Below are 21969 nucleotides of genomic sequence, written 5' to 3'. Positions count from 1 at the left end.
ATTGTGGTATGATTCGGTCCACACACCTGCCTTACGCCCATGGCACTACCAATAGACAGGCTCAAGCCTCTAGGTCCATCAGCTCTTGCAACTCAATATGAAATGTAGCCTAAACTTGCTAGTCAACTCAAAAGTCCATTAAAACCAGCAAAGCCCATTTACGTATTTTAAAATCCAAAATCACTCAATTCATAATATAAAAAATGAAAACCCCAAACGAAAATTAAAAAATAAAAACCCAATAAACATCAAACCCATAATGTCTCTCTCAACTAACATTAGAAAAATCTGAAAACATGCTAGGCCCATAAAAAATAAATAAATAAAAAATAAATTTTATAGGAAAAAGGTCCATAAAAAATTTAACACGTTTAAATCTCAAAATCCAAAACGGTACACTAAAACCAAACTCTAAGTAGCACAATTCTATCAATAAACCCAAATCTAAAATCTAAAATGGTTGTTGCCAACCTCTTAATAATGGATGTTAGGATAAGAAAGCTCAGAGAAGAAATGTAGTTGCCCATAAATTGGCTCGTCATTCTCAATTTGTATCAGCCCCGGTTGTGTGGATTGAAGAGGTTCTTTCTTTCATCCAAAATCAAGTCTCTTGATGAAATTTCTTTCAAAAAATGATTGTCAATTTATCCATCAATCCAATTATAAGTAAAACAAAAACAAGAAAAAAAAATGCCTGAATTCTAAGGACTTTAACTTTAATATTATTATTAGTATTTTTTATGGAAATTTATAAAGATTTTTTGAAAGAATCTAAATAGATACAACATCTGTTGCCAACTCAACAGCACAAGACTTGGCAAAACCAGCCAATTTATTAGAAGGAACTCTATACATATCTTTGACTACATATTTACATATTAGTTTTGTTTATTTGTTTGTTTGAGAAGATACTTACACAGTAGTTGGACACATTAGATAGAAGCAATCATTCGACTAAAATTATAATTAATTGCTTGGCCCATGAGACTAATTTTTATTTTTGTTTTTTCATTTTTATCAACGTGAGACAAAATTTTGAAATTCAACAAAAAATTCACAAAGAATTATGAAATAAAGTCTTCCTTTCGAAAAATTGTACTCCACCAATCTTAGCTTGACACTTGTGTTCCTCTCTCTCTTTTATTTATATATATATATATATATATATATATATATATATATATATATAAAATTTACAAATTGATATGATAATGAGTGTAATGGGTAGATTTCAAAAAAGGCAATTATTGAATTTTTAAATTAGTTTTTTTATTTTATTTTACCAATAACACATTAGTTTGTAAATGTGATAAAATAAAATTTATAGAAAAAGTAAATTACCTGTTGCATTTTTTGTATTCCAATTTACTCTTCACCAATTGTGTTGTGCTACCTATTTGGCTTCTTTTTTTTTTGGCATTTTAAAATTTAGTATTTTTTTTAAGGAAAGTAAAATAATACTTAGCAAGTTGTGATTAGTAAGGTATAAAATTGGACTAAAAAGAATGTGATTGAGGATTAATTTGTGTTCTCTACTTCATCATTTCTTTCATAAATATATATGGTACATTATTTTAAAAATATTTATGTATTTTGCTAACCCGCAATTCGAACGCCTCCACCTAGACCTATTAAGTTATAAAAATCTTTGCATATATATCATATATAAGTAGTCTGCATCTATGACAGTGTGTACTAAACGTTTCTAATAAATGTAAACCCTATCTTGTCATGTCACATGCTCCTCAACGTTTCCACAAATAATATTAAAAAATCAAAATAAATAAATCAAAATGCATGGCCATACTTTGTACCACCAACAGCTGCCACAATGCCACCGGTCATCAACTCCAACCATCATTCCCCCCCCCCCCCCCCTTCGAAATGCTTCATTAATCTTCAGTCATGCTATTTGATTTTGGTTCAAAATCCTAATAACCAAGATTATTATGGAGTCCAAATAATTTAAATTTACACCAGAAAAAAGTCATCTTAAGGTTCGCACAAGAGGAGGTGCATTATTGTAATCATGACCAAAACTTTAATTCTGGCCATGGTGACAACGCCTCCATGGCCTAAGATGCATGTTATTATAAAGAATGGCATGAATGCATAATTGAAGCTTCACATTGGGCCAGTGGCAAGCAATTACGCCAACTATTTGTTACCATATTCATGTTTTGTGAAGTGTCTGATCCTTTAACTTGTTGGGATTCTAATTAGAAATTTCTTACTGAAGATATACTTAATAGACGAAGTCATATCTTCATTTTCATGAACTAATATTATCTGATAATCGATTGAAAAATTATGGCTTATATGAAATTGACCAAATCGTCCAACAATATGGCAAATCTTTTAAAGACCATCCTCAGATGCCTCAACCAGAAATGTCATATGATATAAGAAGTTTACAAAAAAAAAAACATGAGATCTTAATATCTGGCCTCAACAATGAACAAAGAACAATTTATAATTCTATAATGGAAGTTGTTTCTTCTAAAATTGGGGGAATGTTTTGCGTCTATGGTCATGGAGGAATAGGAAAAACATATCTTTATAGAAAAATTTTGGCTGTTGTAAGATCAAAAAGAAAAATTGCTCTTGTTGTTGCTTCTTCAGGTATTATTGCTTTATTACTTCCTGGTGGCCGAACAAAAAATTCATGATTCCACATACTGATTAATGTCAATGATGAGTCAACTTGTAAAATAAAGCAAAAAACAAAAATAGCTGAACTTCTTTTGAAAACAAGTTAATACTTTGGGATGAGGCACCAATGGCACACAGAAATTACTTTGAAGTTATTGATCGCAGCCTTCAAAATATACTGCAAATTGGACATCCGAGGAATTTTGAAAAACCTTTTGGTGGTAAAGTTGTGGTTTTAGGTGGTGATTTTTGACAAGTACTTCCAGTTGTGAAGAAGGGAAGACATGAAGATGTTGTCCAATTTGCAATTTATCAATCGCACTTATTGAATTATTGTCATGCCTTTAAACTACAACAAAATATGAGACTTATGCAGAACAATATGAGTGAAATGAAAAATCATCTATACAAGACTTTAATGAATGGATTTTGAAAATAGGTAATGATGATTTGGGAGAAGGTGATGGTGACAATAGCATTACAATTCCTCATGATCTAATCATCTAACCTACACAAAATCCACTACGAGATATTATTACTAGCACATACCTTGATTTGGATGGTCAATACAAGGATGCAAGTTACATTCAAGATAGGGCAATTCATGGCCCTACAAATGAAGTTGTAGAGGAGTTAAACGACTACATTGTCTCATCAATAAATGGAGTAGAACATGAATATTTGAGTTCAAATTCTATTTGCAAGTCTTCTTTGAATGTTGCTGATCAAGACATTTTATATCCTATTGAGTTTTCAAACAGCATAAGATTTCCAGGATTGCCAAATCATAAATTGACATTAAAAGTAGGCTTGCCTATTATGTTGCTTAGAAACTTGAACCAGAATGAAGGGCTTTGCAATGGAACAAGACTGATTATTACAAAACTGACTACATGGGTTATAGAAGTAAAAATTGTTATCAGCACTAATATAGGCACATGCGTGTTCATTCCAAGGATAACATTATCTCCAAGTAATTCAATGGCCTTTTGTTCTAAAGAGGAGACAATTCCCATTTTCTGTGTGTTTTGCAATGACAATAAATAAGAGCCAAGGACAATCATTGAAACATATGGGAGTGTATTTGCCCAAACCTGTTTTCAGTCATGGGCAATTGTATGTTGCAGTTTCTAGAGTAACAAGTAGAGATGGGTTGAACTTCCACATAATTAATGATGAAACTGACCAAATTTCTGGGACAAAAAATATTGTGTACAAGGAGGTTTTCAACAAACTTATTTAAGTTGTTGGTCATGCAAGATAAAAACAGTTTATATGTTTAAAGGTCATTTATACATTTGTACAACTCTTACTTCTCAGTTCTCATTTTAATTGTTGCACTGTCTTTACTTCCTTTAGGCATACAAAATACATTGTCTTTCAAGCTTAAGCCAAAACTTACAATTGTAATGGTATAATATTGCGGTACTTAACATGTCCAAAAATCACCTTCATTGCTATAACAATTGTATGGTCGATAACTACATAGAAACAGATGTCGTTCATTTTAAAAATTCAAACCAATATGGTTATTGACTTAAGTAGTTACTAGAGTTAAAAAGAAATTTAGGAATATCTTGCAACTTTGGGAATGACAGACTTACAAATGGGTTTGAAATTTTTTTACTATTTTTCTATCTGGTTACTACTAAAGAATTGAAACTATAAATAAAATGTTTGATTAATTACAATCGAAATGCTATCAGTTCACGTCACTAATAGTCATATTGAATGATGTATACAAGCAAAGGTCAAAAACTTAAAGATGATAGAGTTCAGTTTTCTTAATCAGCTTTAAAACAAGATTGAAAATTCCAAAATTAGAATTAGAGTATCAAGGATGTGGGATGCTGTAAAAAAAACAATCAAGAAATTATTAATTCAGATATGACTTTTATTGATGAACGGGTTTGTATAAGTTTTTTAAAAAAACACATCAAAACATTTCTTATACATTATATAGAATATTCACTTTATATACCTACAACTAATGTCTTTTACTTGTAGAATTATGCAATACACTCTACCATTCATAAGAATATTTCAAAAAAACTCAAACATTTTTTGCAAGAAGGATAGCTATATGCATTATCAAACTTTGAAGTTGTCAAAGACCTTTTAGCTGAATTGATACCTCCCCATGCACAAAGTTGTTGGGAGTCTAGGGGAAAAGAGTTTGAGTTGTGGGATTGGCAGCATGTTGTAATTATTTATAAAAAAAAAAAAACTTTGAAATTGGTACTTGCAATGAATTCTGTAGACCAATTCAAAATGAGTATAACATCATATTGTTGCCAACAACCAACATTCAAGAATTAACAGAAACTGAAGTCAATATATATATATCTTATCATCAATTTGAATTTATTGACTACAACACCATCGTTCACTAACTTAACAGTCATGTCCAGCTATCAGGTATTTAATTTATTGAATATAAATTTTGCGTTCTATTATTGTCAAGAAATCTTACATTATATTGTTGTTATATAAAATACAAAATATCATTATCATAAATGAAAATAACTAACATTCGAATTTTTATGATGCATAGAAATTACTGCAAAAGTGGTTGCTATTGTCCAATTGAACATCCTAGCATTAAAGAATCAAATGTTGCAATGAGGAACATAGTTGTCATGAGTATATAGTACGTTTCAATTCCTAAAAAATGCAATACATTGAACTTATATAATATAAACTTACATTAATAACAATATTTGAATATAGGAAATGAAATAAAGCTTACCCTTTGGGGACTAATTGTAGATGAAATTGATGATAATCTCTTCAAAAGGAATCCAGGACCTTTTATTATAGTTGCTACATGTCTAACTGTGAAAACTATTAAAGGTCAGTGCATTGTTTCTTTTATTTGCATGTTTATAAGTACATTAAAAAATTTATATGTGCATTTTAAAAAATTCCTCCATATAAATGTAGGGGAATATAACTTATTATCTACAAGCGGAAAAAAGTTTATATAAATTTAGAGATTCCAAAGACTTCTATGTTTATGGATCAATAAGTATTCTATATCTTTTTAGCAATATATGTTATATAATATTTTACAGTATATGCAAGTTTATATTGACTTCTTTATGTTATAATCATAGGGAAGTGAAAAATGATCGTCTTATAGAAGAACTGCCAAAACAATTTAAGCCACATAGAACAATTGAAGAAGAGATGAACAACTGATGTCATGGAAGCCTAAAGAAAGCACACTCAATGCTCTCTTTGATGGACAGAAACTAAATTATTAGCTTCTGGGCAGTAAACCTCGAATCCACGAAGGGTTCCTTGAATCCACGAAGGGTTCCTTGAATCCACAAAGGTCCTTGAATCCATAAGGAAAAACGGTTTGGAATCCACCAGAAAATAGAAAGACAAAAGTCTAAATTTTGTTGATTGAATAATTGTTAAAAAAATGTGTAAAGACTTAGAAGTTTATTTAAGGGCTCTGTAACTTGACAAATAATAAAATATATTCTAAAATAACTCCTAATTAATACCTAATCATAATGGGCACTAAATTTGACCTTAAAAACATTAAATGCACCTAAAAACAAGGAAATAAATAACCTAAATCTAAAATAGCATTTTTTACATAATAATACCAAAAATAATAAATTACAATAATTAAATAGTAAATTGTGTCCTACATCAGACCCCTTCACTTTAAACAAACTTGTTCTCGAGTTCATCTTTGAAATCTGACATATTCCGCTCCAAATAAACAAATACTTTAAATGCCTGAGCCCCTTGATCTTCTTTCCATACTTGCAACTCATCAATGGAATAAAAAAATAAATCTGGATTTCTTTTTCCTTGGGCTTCATATAATTGTAGAGACTTATCAAGTAAGAACTAACAATTGAATAAAATCTATCAACCCCAATAAAATTAATAAACTTTGTTTTGGTATCTCCGACCAAAATAATAGGAATTTGAATGTTGCAATCATCTAACTGGACTTCATCGAGATCATTGACAACTACCTCTATGAGTTCTTCTTTAATGGTCTCCACTATCTCAACCTCAAGATCTTTCTCTATAATAGGGTATTCATTAATCTCCTTCACAATCTTGATTTCAGGTTCTTTTTCTATAACAAGGCCTTCATTAATTTTCTCAGAAATCTCTATATTTTCTTCTTTGACTTCTACATATTCTTCAAGAACAATATTTCTTGAAGAATATGTAAAAGTCATCATCACGTATAGGATAGCAATGAATGGTGCTTAAGCTTAATAGGGGTCACTACTCCCCATCCTAATGAATAAAAAAAATATCCATATTCTTAATTATATCAAATCTAGTAATATTTCCTCTTTTTATGATAAGATATAATATAATTTAAGTTGATTTCCTAAACATTACAACACAAAATTATAAATGGTTTTTGTTGACCTAAAAAAAGCAAATAATAGAGTCCTTATTTATGTGCTGAGTTCCTCTAAAGTATATTAAGTTCGTTAAGGGAATGAATGATAACGTTGTAACTAGTGTGAGAGCAAGTGGGTGAATTAAAATTGAGTTTCCTATCACTATAGGTTTGCAATGATAAGCATAGGGTGCATATCTCTTTCCATTAATGATGTATGAGCTAACTAGATCGATTTAAGAGGTTTTCCATTGGTATGGATTAGATTATGTGCACATCTTTGTCGTGATGCTCTCCAAAGGCATTCAAATAAGTAGGAATAAGATAGAGTAAATGAAATGAAATTTAGGAAAAGTGGAAACAAATATTAAGGGATGGTAAGAATGGATAGTCAAGAGATACAAAAGAGGTAGAACTTTCTTTATCTTGGACTAATAATCCATAAAGATAGAGAGATTGAAAAGGATGTGAATTATAGGATAATAAAAGTAGGGTGGATGAAGTGGAGAAGTGCATTGAGAGTATTGTGCGATCATAGATTCCTTATTAAGTTAAAAGGAAAATTTTATAAGACTGCTATAAGACCAACTATGCTCTTTGGTATTGAATATTGGGCAATTAAGAATCAACATATTCATAAAATAAGTATAGCTTAAATAAAAGATATTAGGGTGAATAAGTGGAAACACACAAAAAGATATGATTCAAATTGAGAAAATATGCTTAACGATAGGGGTGGCTCTTCCCGATGAAAATACGAGTGAAAGTCGCTTGAGTTGATTTGGTCAAATGCTGTGAATATAGCAATTGGTTGAAAGAGTGAAATTGTTCAAGTTGAGAGAATGAAAAAGGTAGAGGAAAACGAAAAATAACATTAATGGAAGTAGATAGTTAAAAAATATATACCAATTAAAGAAGTAACAGAGACTATGACTTCAGATAGAATAAAATAGAGGGAAAAAATATATACGTGACTGACCTTAACTAATATTGTTGTTATTGTGATATCTATATATATATATATATATATATACACACACAATGCATTGCAAGGGACCTTAGTAGTTAATGTAAAAGATATGGGGGAAAACTCATCAAATCATGGCATTGAATAGCTTTCGGCCCACACTTAACCCTAACAAAAATCTATTGATCATATGTTTTGATTCCAAAATTTGTCACACATTTATAAGAACTAAAATATATATATATATATATATATATATATATATATATTAAAATCATACATTTTTTATTAAAAAAGTATTAGAAGAAATTTAGAGTCAAAGAGGTTTATAGTTTAATTGGAATCTCATTATATTTCCAATAGAAATATTTAGGTTCAAATCTTCTCCCTTTTAATTATCAAATTAAAAAAAAAAAAAAAAAAAAAAATCAAACAGAACAAAACAAAAACACTCTGAGTGCAGTAGAAGTATATAATTGCTACGAAATATCTGACAAAGTAAAAAGTTGGTCAACTGATGGGTCAATCTTTGAGAAGAACATAGTTCACGAGGAAATCGCCATGTTGTAGAGTATGAATGGAAAGCTGAAATACGTTACATGCATCAAATAAGACAAACATGCAAGCCAACTCATTCATACGTTACATGCATCAAGGCCTTATCTACACCAACCTTTTTTCCACTTACCAAAAGACCAATCTTGCAACCTCACCAGCAATGATCATGTATTTTGCAATGGTATTTCTCCTTCAGCAAACATTGCTTCTTTTCCTTCTTCTCCAATTTGGCACTTCGCATATAACTATTAGCAAACCCATTAGAGATGGTGACGTTTTAGTCTCTAGAGGAGAAACCTTTGCGCTTGGTTTCTTTAGTCCCGGCAAGTCCACCTACCGCTATGTGGGAATTTGGTACAAAACTGAACCTCAAGGACGAACCGTGGTGTGGGTTGCAAACAGAGATAGTCCTATCAATGATACTTCTGGTGTTCTCTCAATTGATTCTCATGGAAACCTAGTACTCAATGTCAATTATCGGAAACAACCCGTCTGGTCCACAAATATTGCCTCAATATCGAGCAACAAAAGTACTAACGCTCAGCTCTTGGATACCGGAAATCTAATCTTAATCCATAACGAAACAACTAGTGAGGTACTATGGCAAAGCTTTGATTATCCGACAGATACAACTCTTCCAAACATGAAACTGGGATTGGACCGAGTAACTGGTCTAAGCCGAATTGTAACATCTTGGAAGTCCAAAGATGATCCGGGATCTGGAAATTGTTCCTTTATGCTTGACACAGATATCTCCTCGCCAGAGTTGTTTTTGTACAGAGGCAACATTCGGTGGTGGCGTTCTGGTCATTGGATTGGCCATGGATGGGGTGGGCTACCCCCTTTGATCCCTAATTCGTTCTTGAATTTAAGTTTTGTCAACAATAAAAGTGAGGTTACCACGACTTGGGGTGTCATGGAATCAACTTTCTTAGCAAGAGTAGTGGTACAAGAATCTGGATCAGTTCAAAAGTTTATATGCAGGAAGGCAGATTGTATTTGGTTTTCTATAGGGTCAGTACCCTTGGACCAGTGTGACTATTACAACAAGTGTGGTACATTTGGTAAATGTCACATTGGAAGTAATGGTTCTGATTTCAAGTGCATGTGTTTGCCAGGATTCATGAGAAATGAGACAGGTTGGTGTGTAAGGAAGCGTGGGGAGGCATCATTATGTAGGAGTGGCGAAGGGTTTGTGAAGGTGGAAAGTGTGAAGGTTCCAGATTCTTCAATGGCACAAGTTTATCCAAAACTGGGTTTCGAGGCGTGTGAGCCACTGTGCTTGCAGAATTGTTCTTGCACGGCGTATGCAAGTGTTGATGTGGAAGAGGAAATGGGGTGCATGATATGGTTTGGTGATTTGATGGATACAAGAGTTTTGGATGGGGGCCAAAGCCTGTATGTTCGTGTGGATGCACTTGAGTTAGGTACTCAATAATTTTATCAGTATTTGAGCATTTTTTTTATTTGAAAATATTAATGTCATTATCAATTTTTACCATAAAATGGTTTACAACTGATGAATGTGATTGGTCCCAGTACTTTAACAACATAATAAATAAATTTCTAAATAAAATTTTTAATAATATCTGGAATATCTAAAGCAGTAATATGCATATTGTGCACCATTTTTGTGGCATGAGTGACTGAGAAAGTCTTCTTGTTGTTAGGTAATCATACGGATGGAGAAGATTTCTTGTTTTCAGATAATCATGCAAAGGGGTTCTTTGCCAACAAGAGGAGGCTAGCAATATTGGTAGTGGCCTTACTAGTTACCTCATTACTCATTTTTCTCTTTGTGCTTTGGTTAATAAAGAGGAAAAGAACAGGTAAGCAAACCTTTCAATTGATTTTTTTCCCCAACTCAAGCTGCATTTGTGAATTGTGATGGCTTTATATATATGCAACCATCATTTGTAACCTTGCTTGCATGAGGACAGGGAGGGAAAGACAACTCATAGTATACAACGATGTTACTGAAAGTTCTACAAGCTTTCAAGATTCTCATAAACTTGATGAAAGTAGAAGAACCCCAAATTTACTATTTTTCGACATAAGCATCATACTTGCCGCCACAGACAATTTCTCACCTGATAAAAGGCTTGGACAAGGTGGCTTTGGCCCAGTCTATAAGGTAATTCACCTTGCGGATGAAAAGCATCTATGAATATGCATCAATACTAATTTTATTCTACTACAATATTATACATCATAGGTACTTTGGAAGTGGATTATAAGTTGTTATCACAATTGCAAATAATAGGAAAAAAAATTATAATAATATTTTTTTATGATTTCAGGGTCAACTAGCTAATGGGCAGGAAATTGCAATAAAAACACTCTCAAGAAGTTCAAGGCAAGGTATAGAAGAATTTAAGAACGAAGTTATGCTTATAGCAAAACTCCAGCATAGGAATCTTGTGAGGCTTTTAGGTTGTTGCATTCATAAAGAAGAAAAGATGTTAATCTATGAATACATGCCAAATAAAAGTCTAGACTTTTTCATCTTTGGTATGCCATTTCTTCTATCACTAATTGCTTTCAACTTTTTAATTATTGTTTTATGACATTATCATGGAATTTTGATATGTTAGCATATATTTGTTTTTAGTCATGAATTATTGATGGAAGCTTTCTTGTTTTGGTGTAGATGCAATAAGAAGGCAATTGTTGGATTGGAGCAAACGATTTGAAATTATTTCTGGTATTGCTCGAGGAGTTTTATATCTCCATCAAGATTCAAGACTAAAAATCATCCATAGAGATCTAAAAGCAAGCAATGTTCTACTAGATGCTGGAATGAATCCAAAAATTTCAGATTTTGGTTTGGCTAGAATGTTTGGAGATGACCAAATTGAAGCAAATACAAATAGAGTTGTCGGCACCTAGTAACTTTCTCTCTCTCTCTCTCTCTCTCTCTCTCACACACACACACACACACACACACACACACACACACACACACACAAGCTATTTTCATATATTGGTTTGGATAGGATGTTTGGAAATGACCAAATTGAATAAAATACAAAAATTATTGTTGGCACCTCTCTCTCCTTCTCTCTCAAAAACGTACTAAGAAAGTACATATGATGTTTTGCTTTGAAAATATATATTCTTCACTCTCACAAATCAGTGTGTTTGTTTATTACTGACACAAGTTTGATAATGCTTATTACAACATAAAGATTACAATAGGATATTTGAGTACATCACGACTTCTCCTGAGTAAATAATTGATCCATTTCGTTGATGAAAAATTAAGTTTTTTTCTTGATTGAGAGATTTGAGAGGGTTCTTTTTTTATATTCCTAAGAGGACCCCTTAAACTCAATGGTAAAATGTTAACGTTGAGTTTGCACCAAAGACGAGAGAAGCGGGCTGAGACTAACAACGATTTGGTAAATATATTAGTGACCTTGCCTTTAGCAGAGAGAGATCGAATACCCAAACTTTTAGAGGCAACTTTATCTCGCACAAAATGAAACTTGATCTCAATGTGCTTTGTATAGGCATGGAAGGCAGAGTTGACATACAAGCAGGTTGCGTCATAATAATGGCCAATATTCTGACACCATAAGATTGGTTTGTGGGGAAGAAAGATATCAAGTTCTTTGAAGAAAGATTAAAAACCAGAATAGTTTAGCAGTGGTGGTGGCTAAGGTCTTGTATTCAGCCTTAGTGTTTGACTCTAATACATTATATTGTTTACGAGGGATTCAGTTCTTGTATTCAGCCTTAATGTTTGACTCTAAAGGAATGGTCTAGATTCTACCATGTTAGTATACCACTAACAATGTTATTAAAATAATAAAATAATGTTGCAGATAAAATAATTAAGATTATTGTTAGTAGAATGCTGACATGACAAAATTTAGACTATTAAATCATTAAAAATAGTGAAGATTTAAGAAAGTCTATTTGGTAAAGTACCCTAGAAAATCTAGAGGATCTGAATCCGTTTACGAGCACTCTAAAGGAATAAGATTAGGCCCAACTCAACTAGCATCAAAGTATGCATTAAGAGCCGAAGATAGGCAACACAATAAATAAAGCCCATGGTGAAATGGTGGCCTTGAGGTATAGTAAAATATGCTTAACAATGGTGTAGTGGGTAATGGTAAGTCAGTGCATGAACTAATTAGGTCTGTTGACATCAAAGAATATATTAGGTCTAGTAAGGGGTAGATATTGCAAAGCCAACGGTGCCCCAATACATGATTAGATTTGACAATAGGTCCATATATGAGTCAGCTTGTGGGCCAAAATCATTATTAGGGATGAAATTAATTAGCTTAGTACCTAGAATGAGTATTCGTAATATAAAGTTGTCAACTAGGAAAGAAGGAAGTCCGAGACTGAAAAGGCCTCTAGACCAAGAAAGTAATGCAGAGAACCCAGAACTTTGATGATAAATTCAACCACTAATAACTGAATGATAATAACGTCAATGGTGTGATAGACAAAACATGTGAGGATGACATTATCCACGGTTCCACATAGGAAGAAAAATAAATAAATAATGTGGCACATGTGCATGGTAATGGATAAATGGGGGAAGAATTACTTTAATACCATGATAAATAGCCTATTATTTCAAAAGATTAAGTCGTTAGAAAAAGCTATATTTATATTTAATTGTAATTCTAATAATTACTCTTACACACACATATATATATATATATAGAGAGAGAGAGAGAGAGAGAGAGAGAGAGAGAGAGAGAGAGAGAATACAAGATATTTGATTGGTTTGGCTTGTTAAGTGAGTTCGTTATCCACATCCTTAATTAACATGTACAAACACATTAACAAAGTCACAAAGAATGCTAAAAACATAATTACACAATCATAATTAGTGGCGAAGTTAGAAATTTTTTCCAGAGAGAGCCAAGCTAAATATAAAAAAATTATTTATGAGCTATCCAAAACCCAAACAATTGCACAATGTATCAAACTTGTGTTCTAGACTAATTCAAAAAGATTGAGGAGTTAAAGGCCCAAATTCTAAAATCTGTGGGAGCCAATAAGTACATTTTTCTATAATTTGTACATTTTTATGATATAAATACTATATATAGTTGAAAATTGCGAAAAGCTCCCCCACCCCCCAACTTTGCCTATGATTATAATTATTTTTATTTGTGCAATTGTAGTGGATATATGTCACCGGAGTATGCAATGGAAGGATTATATTCTACCAAATCAGATGTCTTTAGCTACGGTGTCTTGATACTAGAGATAATTAGTGGCAAGAGAAACAACCACTATCATGTTGAAAGTCCTTGCCTAAATTTGATTGGACATGTAAGTAAAATATATTATCATTTGGTTTTGATTTGATTGCACTTCACCTTGGTAGTACTCTAAGATTATACTACTAATTTTACAGGTCTGGGACTTATGGGAGGAAGGAAAACCCTTGGATATAGTTGATTCATCGTTGGGTCAAGCATATTTTCCTCATCAAGTTTCTAGATGTATTCATATTGGGCTCTTATGTGTGCAAGAACAAGCACCAGATCGACCAAGCATGGCAGAAATTGTATTCATGTTGGGAAATGAAACAAGTCTTCCCCCTCCCAACAAGCCAGCATTTATCAATAGAAAAAATATAAAATGTGGTCTACATTCAACAAGTTCTGTAGGAGCAACTGCTTCACTTAATGACTTAACATTTTCTGTGTTTGAAGCTCGTTAAAGTCAACACTAACTAGTTGAACTACATTTTCATAGTTGAGGACTACAGTGCACGTTTGATCGATCGTTAGATTTTATTATAAAGTTCTAGAGTTTTTTTTAAAAAAAAAATTTTAATTTGGAGTATTGCAATTGATGACGTGAGAAATGCTGAGCCAATTTGCAAAGTTAAATTTTGTTACCAAATTGTGCTATCAATTAAAACCTAAATTTTTTAAGGAAAAACGGAAATTTTACAAAATCTAAGCACCAAACTGGAATTCATTAGTATATTTTAGAGTAAGAAGTATAGTTCAATCCTTTTTACAAAAGAAAATAAAAATATTTATCATGAATGAATTTGACTTTTATTTTTACTATTCTATTTGTTTCAGGGACAATGTTAACTAGAAAATAAGTAATTTTCAAAAATTATTTTCTATAAAACTATGTCATTTTTCTATGTTTGGTATTAACCTTAAATGAGTTAAAAAAACAATATTCAAATTTTCTATTATTTAGCTTGCTATGAAATAGAGTTGATTTCCAAAACAATTTAGTGGAAAATAATTTCTAAAAGTAAATCATGCTTTTTTTTATTGACTAGAGACAGTTTTCCTTTTAACTTTTTTTATTTTATTTTATTTTTATGCTACCAACTGTAAGTGCACAATTGCGTCTGGACCCAAAAACACACGTGGGCTCAGGCCCAATGAGCCTTAAACAATGAAATTTGTAGAGTGTGGGTTCGCAACCTAGTTTAGTGGTATTCGAAGCTTGATGAACAAGCTAGAATGTTACAGTGTTTGCAAACAACAGACAAGTAGGGCAAATGAACCTCCTTGGACGTAAGCCGAGGACGATTTATATATTATTTCTCTTTTTCTTTTTCTTTCAAAGGTTGCCGTTCTTAGTCTTTGTCTAGCCACCTCTCTCCTTTCTTCACTCTTTTCCCTCCTTAAATACTTCTTCTTCTTCCCTCTTTATCCATGTGTAACGCAAATTACCCTATTAGATACCTGTCCCATCCACCACCCTCTGGAAGTTTTCAAATGATAGCAAGAAGGCTGACTTCTACTGTTCAGGGGTCATTTCCCCATTAATGCGGCTAGTAAGGTAGGTGGAGGGTCTTTAATGTGGAGGTAGCAGCCTTTTTCTAAGATATTTCTTTCACTCCGTGGCGTCTAGGAGGTATTTAGATCCCCCTCTTAACCAACAATTCGTCCAGAACACTGCCTATAATCTTCTTGGCGAATCCCAGGGTCATCACGGATCTTTCCGAGGGGAGATTAGTTCTCGGACGAATCCTTAGACCTTCGCCCCGTGGGCCGACTTACAATCTTAAAGGCCTTTAGTAAAAAACGGTCTGGAACCCGTCAATGAAGCCCAAGGCCCAAATACTTGCTTAGGTCCCTTTACTCCCCACAATAGCCCCTCAAAACTTTATTTTTCCCCATCCGAGGAGAAAAATGGAGTTTTGATCCGTCCAAAATACCCTCCACACATTTCACACATCACCGCGCGTGTGGGGATCTTTTTGTTTCCCATAAAACGTCGTCTGGCGCTTCGAATCCCGGAATGCGCGCATTTATGACCACAAGTTACACACTGTTCCCCATGTTCAACGGTGAGATGAACATCCAACGGCCCGTGTCCCCCCCCTGAAAATTTGGGCGAGAAGAATCCAATTTCGAGGCCGCCTCCCGCACTTCATGACGCTTGGAAATCCGCACCTTCATTCATTTCTTCAGAGTTTAATCACATCAAAGTATCTATCATTGCCTTTTCTCTCTAGAAACCCGTGGAAACTCGCACAACTAAACTTTGTAAGTTCCTACTTTCTTTACTCCTTTCTTCTCGGATTCTGTCCTCGGCTCCCTCCATAACTACTTTCCCTCACAAAACTTGTTTTTTCTTTCCTCCTAAATGGGTAGGTTTAAGTGTTTAGTAGACACCGCCGTTGGGATGGAAGACTTTAGGGCCAAATACCATATTCCCAGTGACGTAGGTTTAAAATACTGTCCGGCGGAAGCCGTAGGTGGTTCTAGGAAGACGGGAGAGGTTTTCATCCCTATGATTGCCTTCATAGAGGGTGGGATGACCCTCCCTATGAGAAGTGTAACTAGGGAATACCTTCGCAGCCATAGGTTATGCCCCGACCAATACTACTTCATACTCGGCCTCATTATTAGTAGCCGAGAACGCCAACTTTAGGGATTTTTTGAAGACAATTCCCTCGGGGGATACCAGGACGAGTCCGATGCCAGACCTTCTCTGGTTAGCTGCCTTATCAACGGATACGTTCCAAGTCAAAGGTCTTTCGTTCATAATCATGCCAGCTGATTTCTCATCCATGTGTGATTCCTTCAAAGTTTCTTCCAACAATGGTTTAGCAAACTCTGCCACCAAATCTGCAAGAACCTGGCCCTTCACCGAGGTACGTGGCATGTATTTGATATCAAAGGCACCCAAAATAGTTCCCCATTTAGCCACCCTTCCAAAGTAGTCGGCATTACGCAACACTGACTTGAGAGGCAGTTGGGTCAAAACTACAACGGTGTGGGACTGGAAATAATGAGGAAGCCTCCGCGTGGCATGAACTACGGCTAAAAGTGCTTTCTCCAAAAGTAGGTAACGCACCTCGGCGTCATTTAGAGTTTTACTGACGTAGTAGACCGGTCTTTGCACCCCACCGTCGTCCCTTATGAGGACCAGGCTGACCGCATGGACGGCCACTACCAGATACGCAAATAGGACCTCATCTACTTTAGGCCGAGACATAATGGGTGGCCGGGAAAGATATTCCTTAAGTTGTTGGAAGGCTACAACGCACTCCTCGAACCATTGGAACCCCCTCCACTTATTCAACAGTTGGAAGAAAGGTCTGCATCGGTCAGCTAACCGCGAGATGAACCTGCTGAGAGCAGCGATCATTTTGGTTAATTTCTGAACTTCCTTTGGATTCCGAGGTGGCTGTAAGGTTTGAATAGCTCTGACCTGTGCCGGGTTCACCTTTATCCCTCTATGAGTAACCATATAACCCAAGAATTTCCCAGAACCCATACCAAAAGAACACTTCGAGGCATTAAGACGCAACTTGTACTTTCTAAGTACCTGAAAAGTGTCGTCCAAATCTTTCACGTGCGCAGATATCGTCTTACTCTTCACTACCATGTCATCCACGTATATCTCAATGGTCTTTCCAAGCTGCAATTCAAACATTCTGGTCATTATCCTTTGGTAAGTAGCCCCAGCATTCTTCAATCCGGACGGCATCACTTTATAGTGATAATTCCCTGTTGGAGTAATAAAGGCAGTTTTATCCTGATCCTCTGCCGCCAGTGGAATTTGGTGATAACCCTGGAAGGCATCCAAAAAACTCATCCGAGGATGTCCGACTATGGCGTCCCCTAGCTAGTCGATGCGCGACATTGGGAACGAGTCCTTTGGGCAGGCTTTGTTTAAATCCGTGAAGTCCACACATACCCGCCATTTTCCATTTTTCTTTTTGACCACAACCGTGTGTGCCAACCACTTCGAGCAGAAAACTTCCTTAATAGCCCCAGCCCTCTTGAGCTTGAGCACCTCTTCTTTAACGGCTTCGGAGTGCTCCTTGGAAGAACGCCGAGGGGGCTGCCTTTTAGGAGGAATAGCAGGATTGATGTTCAAATGATGACAAATGAAGCTTGGGTCAACCCCCAGAGCCTCGTAGGGGTCCCAGGCAAAAACATCGATGTTGTTCTTTAGAAACTCCACCAATTTCATCTTCTCTTGGTGTGGTAAACGTACCCCAACCTGGAAGAACCTTTCAGGATCATCCGATATCAGAAACTTATCTAGGTATTCGCATACGGCCTCCTCTGTTGTCACCACGTTGGGCGCATCCAGAGTTGTTAATTGCTATAAGTCTTTCACAGCCAAGGTCGAGGACTGTGCTTCGGTCTGATGCAGCACTGCGGTCGATATGCATTGCCTGGCCACCAATTGGCTGCCGAGAATCTCTTCAATGCACTCCCCCGAAAGGAACTTAATCTTAACATGCAAGGTGGAAGAGACAGCCCCTAGAGCGTGCAGCCAGGGCCGAGCAAGGATGGTTGTGTATAGGGAATATGCATCGACCACAATAAAATCCACCTCAACCGTCTCCGAGCCAAATTGCACAGGCAACCGAATCTGTCCCTTTGGTATAACGGTCTTCCCTTCAAAACTTATTAACGGTGAGTCATAAGGGGTGAGATCCTCCAATTTCAACTTCAGCCCCTTAAATAAGTCAGGATACATGATATCTGCACTGCTACCTTGATCAATCATCACCTTTTTCACATCATAATTCTCTATCCTCAGAGTGACCACTAGGGCGTCGTCATGGGGTTGGATGGTCCCAACCTTATCTTCCTCTGAAAATCCCAAGACAGGCACATTCAGCTTCAATCTCTTCGACTTGGAGCCCGCCTCCTCGGCTTGGAAGTGCAAAACCGCCATCACCTTGGTGGGACAGGAGCTAGTCCTGCCAGGCGCAGCGAAGATAACGTTGATCGTTCCCAAGAGAGGCCGAGATGAATTATTCCTCTGATTATTCGAGCCAGACTGACTGCCCTGACCGCCAGGTTGGTACAGGTGTTGCTTTAATTTTCCTTCGCTGATAAGCTGCTCCAAATGGTTCCAGAGGGTCTGACAATTCTCGGTAGTATGACCCACGTCTTGATGGTACTGACAAAAGAGATTCTGATTCCTCTTGGCAGGATCCCCCGCCATCTTACTGGGTCATCTGAAATAGGGTTCCTTACGGACCTTCTCCAGTAGCTGGTGCACCGGTTCTTGGAATAGAATATTAACAGTCTGAGGTGCTGCCGAGCCAGACTACTCGGAGTAATCTCTTCTCGGCCTGTTGTTGTGGTATCTGTCCGACCTGAAATCCCTTCTCTCCTGCGGGATAACCTTCACCTTACCCTTCCCCTGCTGTTAGTCTTCCTTGACCCTTTTGTATTCGTCAATACGGTCCATGAGGAGGCGTACACTTCGTACGGGTTTTTTGGTTAAGGACTTCCTCAAGTCATGATCAGTTGGAAGGCCTACTTTAAAGGTATTGATCGCCACCTTATCAAAATCACCATCTATCTCGTTAGACATCTCCCAATATCTGTCGGAGTATGCTTTCAACGTCTCGCCCTCCTTCATAGCCATAGACAACAGTGAGTCCAACGGTCGAGGAACTCTGTTGCATGTAATAAACCGTGAAGCAAATGCTCTGGTCAGTTCCCCGAACGAACCTACAGACCCTGATTTAAGACCGTTGAACCACCTCATAGCGACAGGTCCTAAGCTAGAAGGGAAGACTTTGCACATCAGAGTCTCATTATGAGAATGCACCGCCATTCTCTGGTTAAAGTGGCTCATATGTTCCACCGGGTCAGTCCGGCCATTATAAATGGTAAAGGTGGGCTTGGTGAACCTCTTGGGGAGCCTCCCATTTTTAATTCTGCGTGAGAATGGCGATTTGGAAAGTTGGTGCAACGCCCGGCTCATGGCATCGTTCCCTAAGCCCCTGGAAGGGAGCTTCCTGTTCCTACGACCTGGTGGGTCATCCTCTTCGCAAGAGGATGTTTTACTGAGGGGCGACCATGACCTCGAACTGTAACTACTTCCCCGGGCTTCCCCCGAAGAGGTATTAGATGAGGGTGAAGCACGCCTCCGCCTGACGCGACGCAGCTTCTTCTTAAGGTGATCAATCTCCTTCTGCATGGCCTTAGCATCATCTTCGTGGGTGGCCCTGCCTCCACCGTGAGTATAACTTGCTCTAGGATATTCAGTGTGAACGCTACCCTCTCGATCCTCCCGGCGTTCAAGACGTTCGAAAGGATCCTCAGGTTGCGATCCCTGAGATTCTGCATGGTACAAGCCTAAGCCTGCCATGGTGTTCGAGTTCTTTTCACACTAGATTCCCACAGACGGCGCCAATTGTAAGTGCACAATTGCGCCTGGACCCAAAAACACACGTGGGCTCAGGCCGAATGAGCCTTAAACAATGAAATTTGTAGAGTGTGGGTTCGCAACCTAGTTTAGTGGTGTTTGAAGCTTGATAAACAGGCTAGAATGTTACAGTGTTTGCAAACAATAGACAAGTAGGGAAAATGAACCTCCTCGGACGTAAGCCGAGGACGATTTATATATTATTTCTCTTTTTCTTTTTCTTTCGAAGGTTGCCGTTCTTAGTCTTTGTCTAGCCACCTCTTTCCTTTCTTTACTCTCTTCCCTCCTTAAATACTTCTTCTTCTTCCCTCTTTATCCACGTGTAACGCAAATTACCCTATTAGATACCTGTCCCATCCACCACCCTTTGGAAGTCTTCAAATGATAGCAAGAAGGCTGACTTCTACTGTTCAGGGGTCATTTCCCCACTAATGCAGCCAGGGAGGTAGGTGCAGGGTCTTTAATGTGGAGGTAGTAGCCTTTTTCTAAGATATTTCTTTCACTCCGTGGTGTCTAGGAGGTATTTAGATCCCCCTCTTAACCAACAATTTGTCCAGAACACTGCCTATAATCTTCTTGGCGAATCCCAGGGTCATCACGGATCTTTCCGAGGGGAGATTAGTCCTCGGACGAATCCTCGGACCTTCGCCCCGTGGGCCGACTTACAATCTTAAAGGCCTTTAGTAAAAAACGGTCTGGAACCCGTCAATGAAGCCCAAGGCCCAAATACTTGCTCAGGTCCCTTTACTCCCCACACCAACATTAAAAAACATAGAAAACTATTTTTATGCAAGAATTTCCAACGAAACAAACAAATCTCAAACAACAAAATTATTATCATCTTTTTCATTTTTATTGGCAAAAGGGCAAATATTCACATTCCTTTTGTTTTATTGATTTTATTTTTATTTTTATGTTTTGGGCGAAACTCAATTCTATGGTAGAAATTAATAAATTTTTTTAAAAGAAAAATATTCTTGTTTTTCTTGGCTAGATTGTGACTTTGGAAATAGTTCCAAAAAAAATTTAATGTCATTTGACAAGCACATAAAGGGATACACATAATAATTCCAAAATTTCAATGAAGTATAAAATATATATATATATATATATATATATTTTATGAAAGTAAAGTATAAAAATTGCACTAAAGTCACCCTTTATCAGGACCCTTATAATTAAGATTAAGATAAAGAGAATGACACCTCAAACCTCCAGTCACGGGCACCATACTTAGGTTTTCCTGTTTTTAAAATTTGAACTTTCAACTATGGAAAGGAACCTTAGTGGGTTTAGGATTTAATGACCTCCCAAAGCCCAACCATCACTCAACCTCCATCCAATTAATCTAATAACTTTGGAAAACCGACATTTGGTTTATGTTCTTTGCAATTTGATTCTCATAATTAATACAGCCATTAAATAACTCCTCTAAAATCCTTAAATCCTTCAATTGCAGTTTTTTAGGGTTCATATTGACAATAGGCGAAATTAAACTGTTGGTTCCTAAAATTTATCCTATGAATGTAATTAGTCTCTCAAGTTTTAGGTGAACGCAGTTAACCGGTCAAGTTTTAAAAATTAGCAGTATTAGTTATTCTATTAATGATGTGACATTTTTTAATGAAAAACTTTGCAAAAAATATTTTACACTTTAGAAACCTATTAATACCAAAATATTCTAAATACTGCATAATACCAAATTAAAATCTGAAATCTTTGAAACCTCAAATTTTTGTTGCATTCACTTTTGATATAT

General features: G+C 36.0%; 1 protein-coding gene and 1 pseudogene across 2 annotated transcripts; both read left to right on the top strand.

Moving 5' to 3' along the window:
• Positions 1–2483: 2483 nt before the first annotated feature.
• LOC142635761 (uncharacterized) lies at positions 2484–3895 on the top strand (annotated as a pseudogene).
• A 4829-nt stretch (positions 3896–8724) lies between these two features.
• On the top strand, positions 8725–14262 carry LOC142636084 (G-type lectin S-receptor-like serine/threonine-protein kinase At1g11410). 2 transcript variants are annotated; one of them, XM_075810163.1, is made up of 7 exons: positions 8725–9991; positions 10256–10393; positions 10505–10698; positions 10865–11075; positions 11215–11452; positions 13718–13868; positions 13954–14262. In XM_075810163.1, exons 1-7 carry the CDS (start codon positions 8725–8727, stop codon positions 14260–14262), a joined length of 2508 nt encoding a protein of 835 aa, XP_075666278.1. The 2 variants fall into 2 exon arrangements, with proteins under 2 accessions (XP_075666278.1, XP_075666277.1); XM_075810162.1 differs by having other exon boundaries at positions 10235–10393.
• Positions 14263–21969: the final 7707 nt, after the last annotated feature.

This window comes from Castanea sativa, chromosome 5 (assembly GCF_040712315.1).
Source record: "Castanea sativa cultivar Marrone di Chiusa Pesio chromosome 5, ASM4071231v1".
Taxonomy (NCBI): domain Eukaryota; kingdom Viridiplantae; phylum Streptophyta; class Magnoliopsida; order Fagales; family Fagaceae; genus Castanea; species Castanea sativa.
Note: the sequence above shows the minus strand (reverse complement) of the source record. Positions and strands in the feature narration are given on the sequence as shown.

Coding starts and splice junctions, on each gene's coding strand:
- LOC142636084 (XM_075810162.1), top strand. CDS start 8,725: ATGATCATGTATTTTGCAATGGTATTTCTCCTTCAGCAAACATTGCTT. Junction 10,699..10,864: donor GCTTTGGCCCAGTCTATAAG/GTAATTCACCTT, acceptor TTATGATTTCAG/GGTCAACTAGCTAATGGGCA. Junction 13,869..13,953: donor GCCTAAATTTGATTGGACAT/GTAAGTAAAATA, acceptor CTAATTTTACAG/GTCTGGGACTTATGGGAGGA.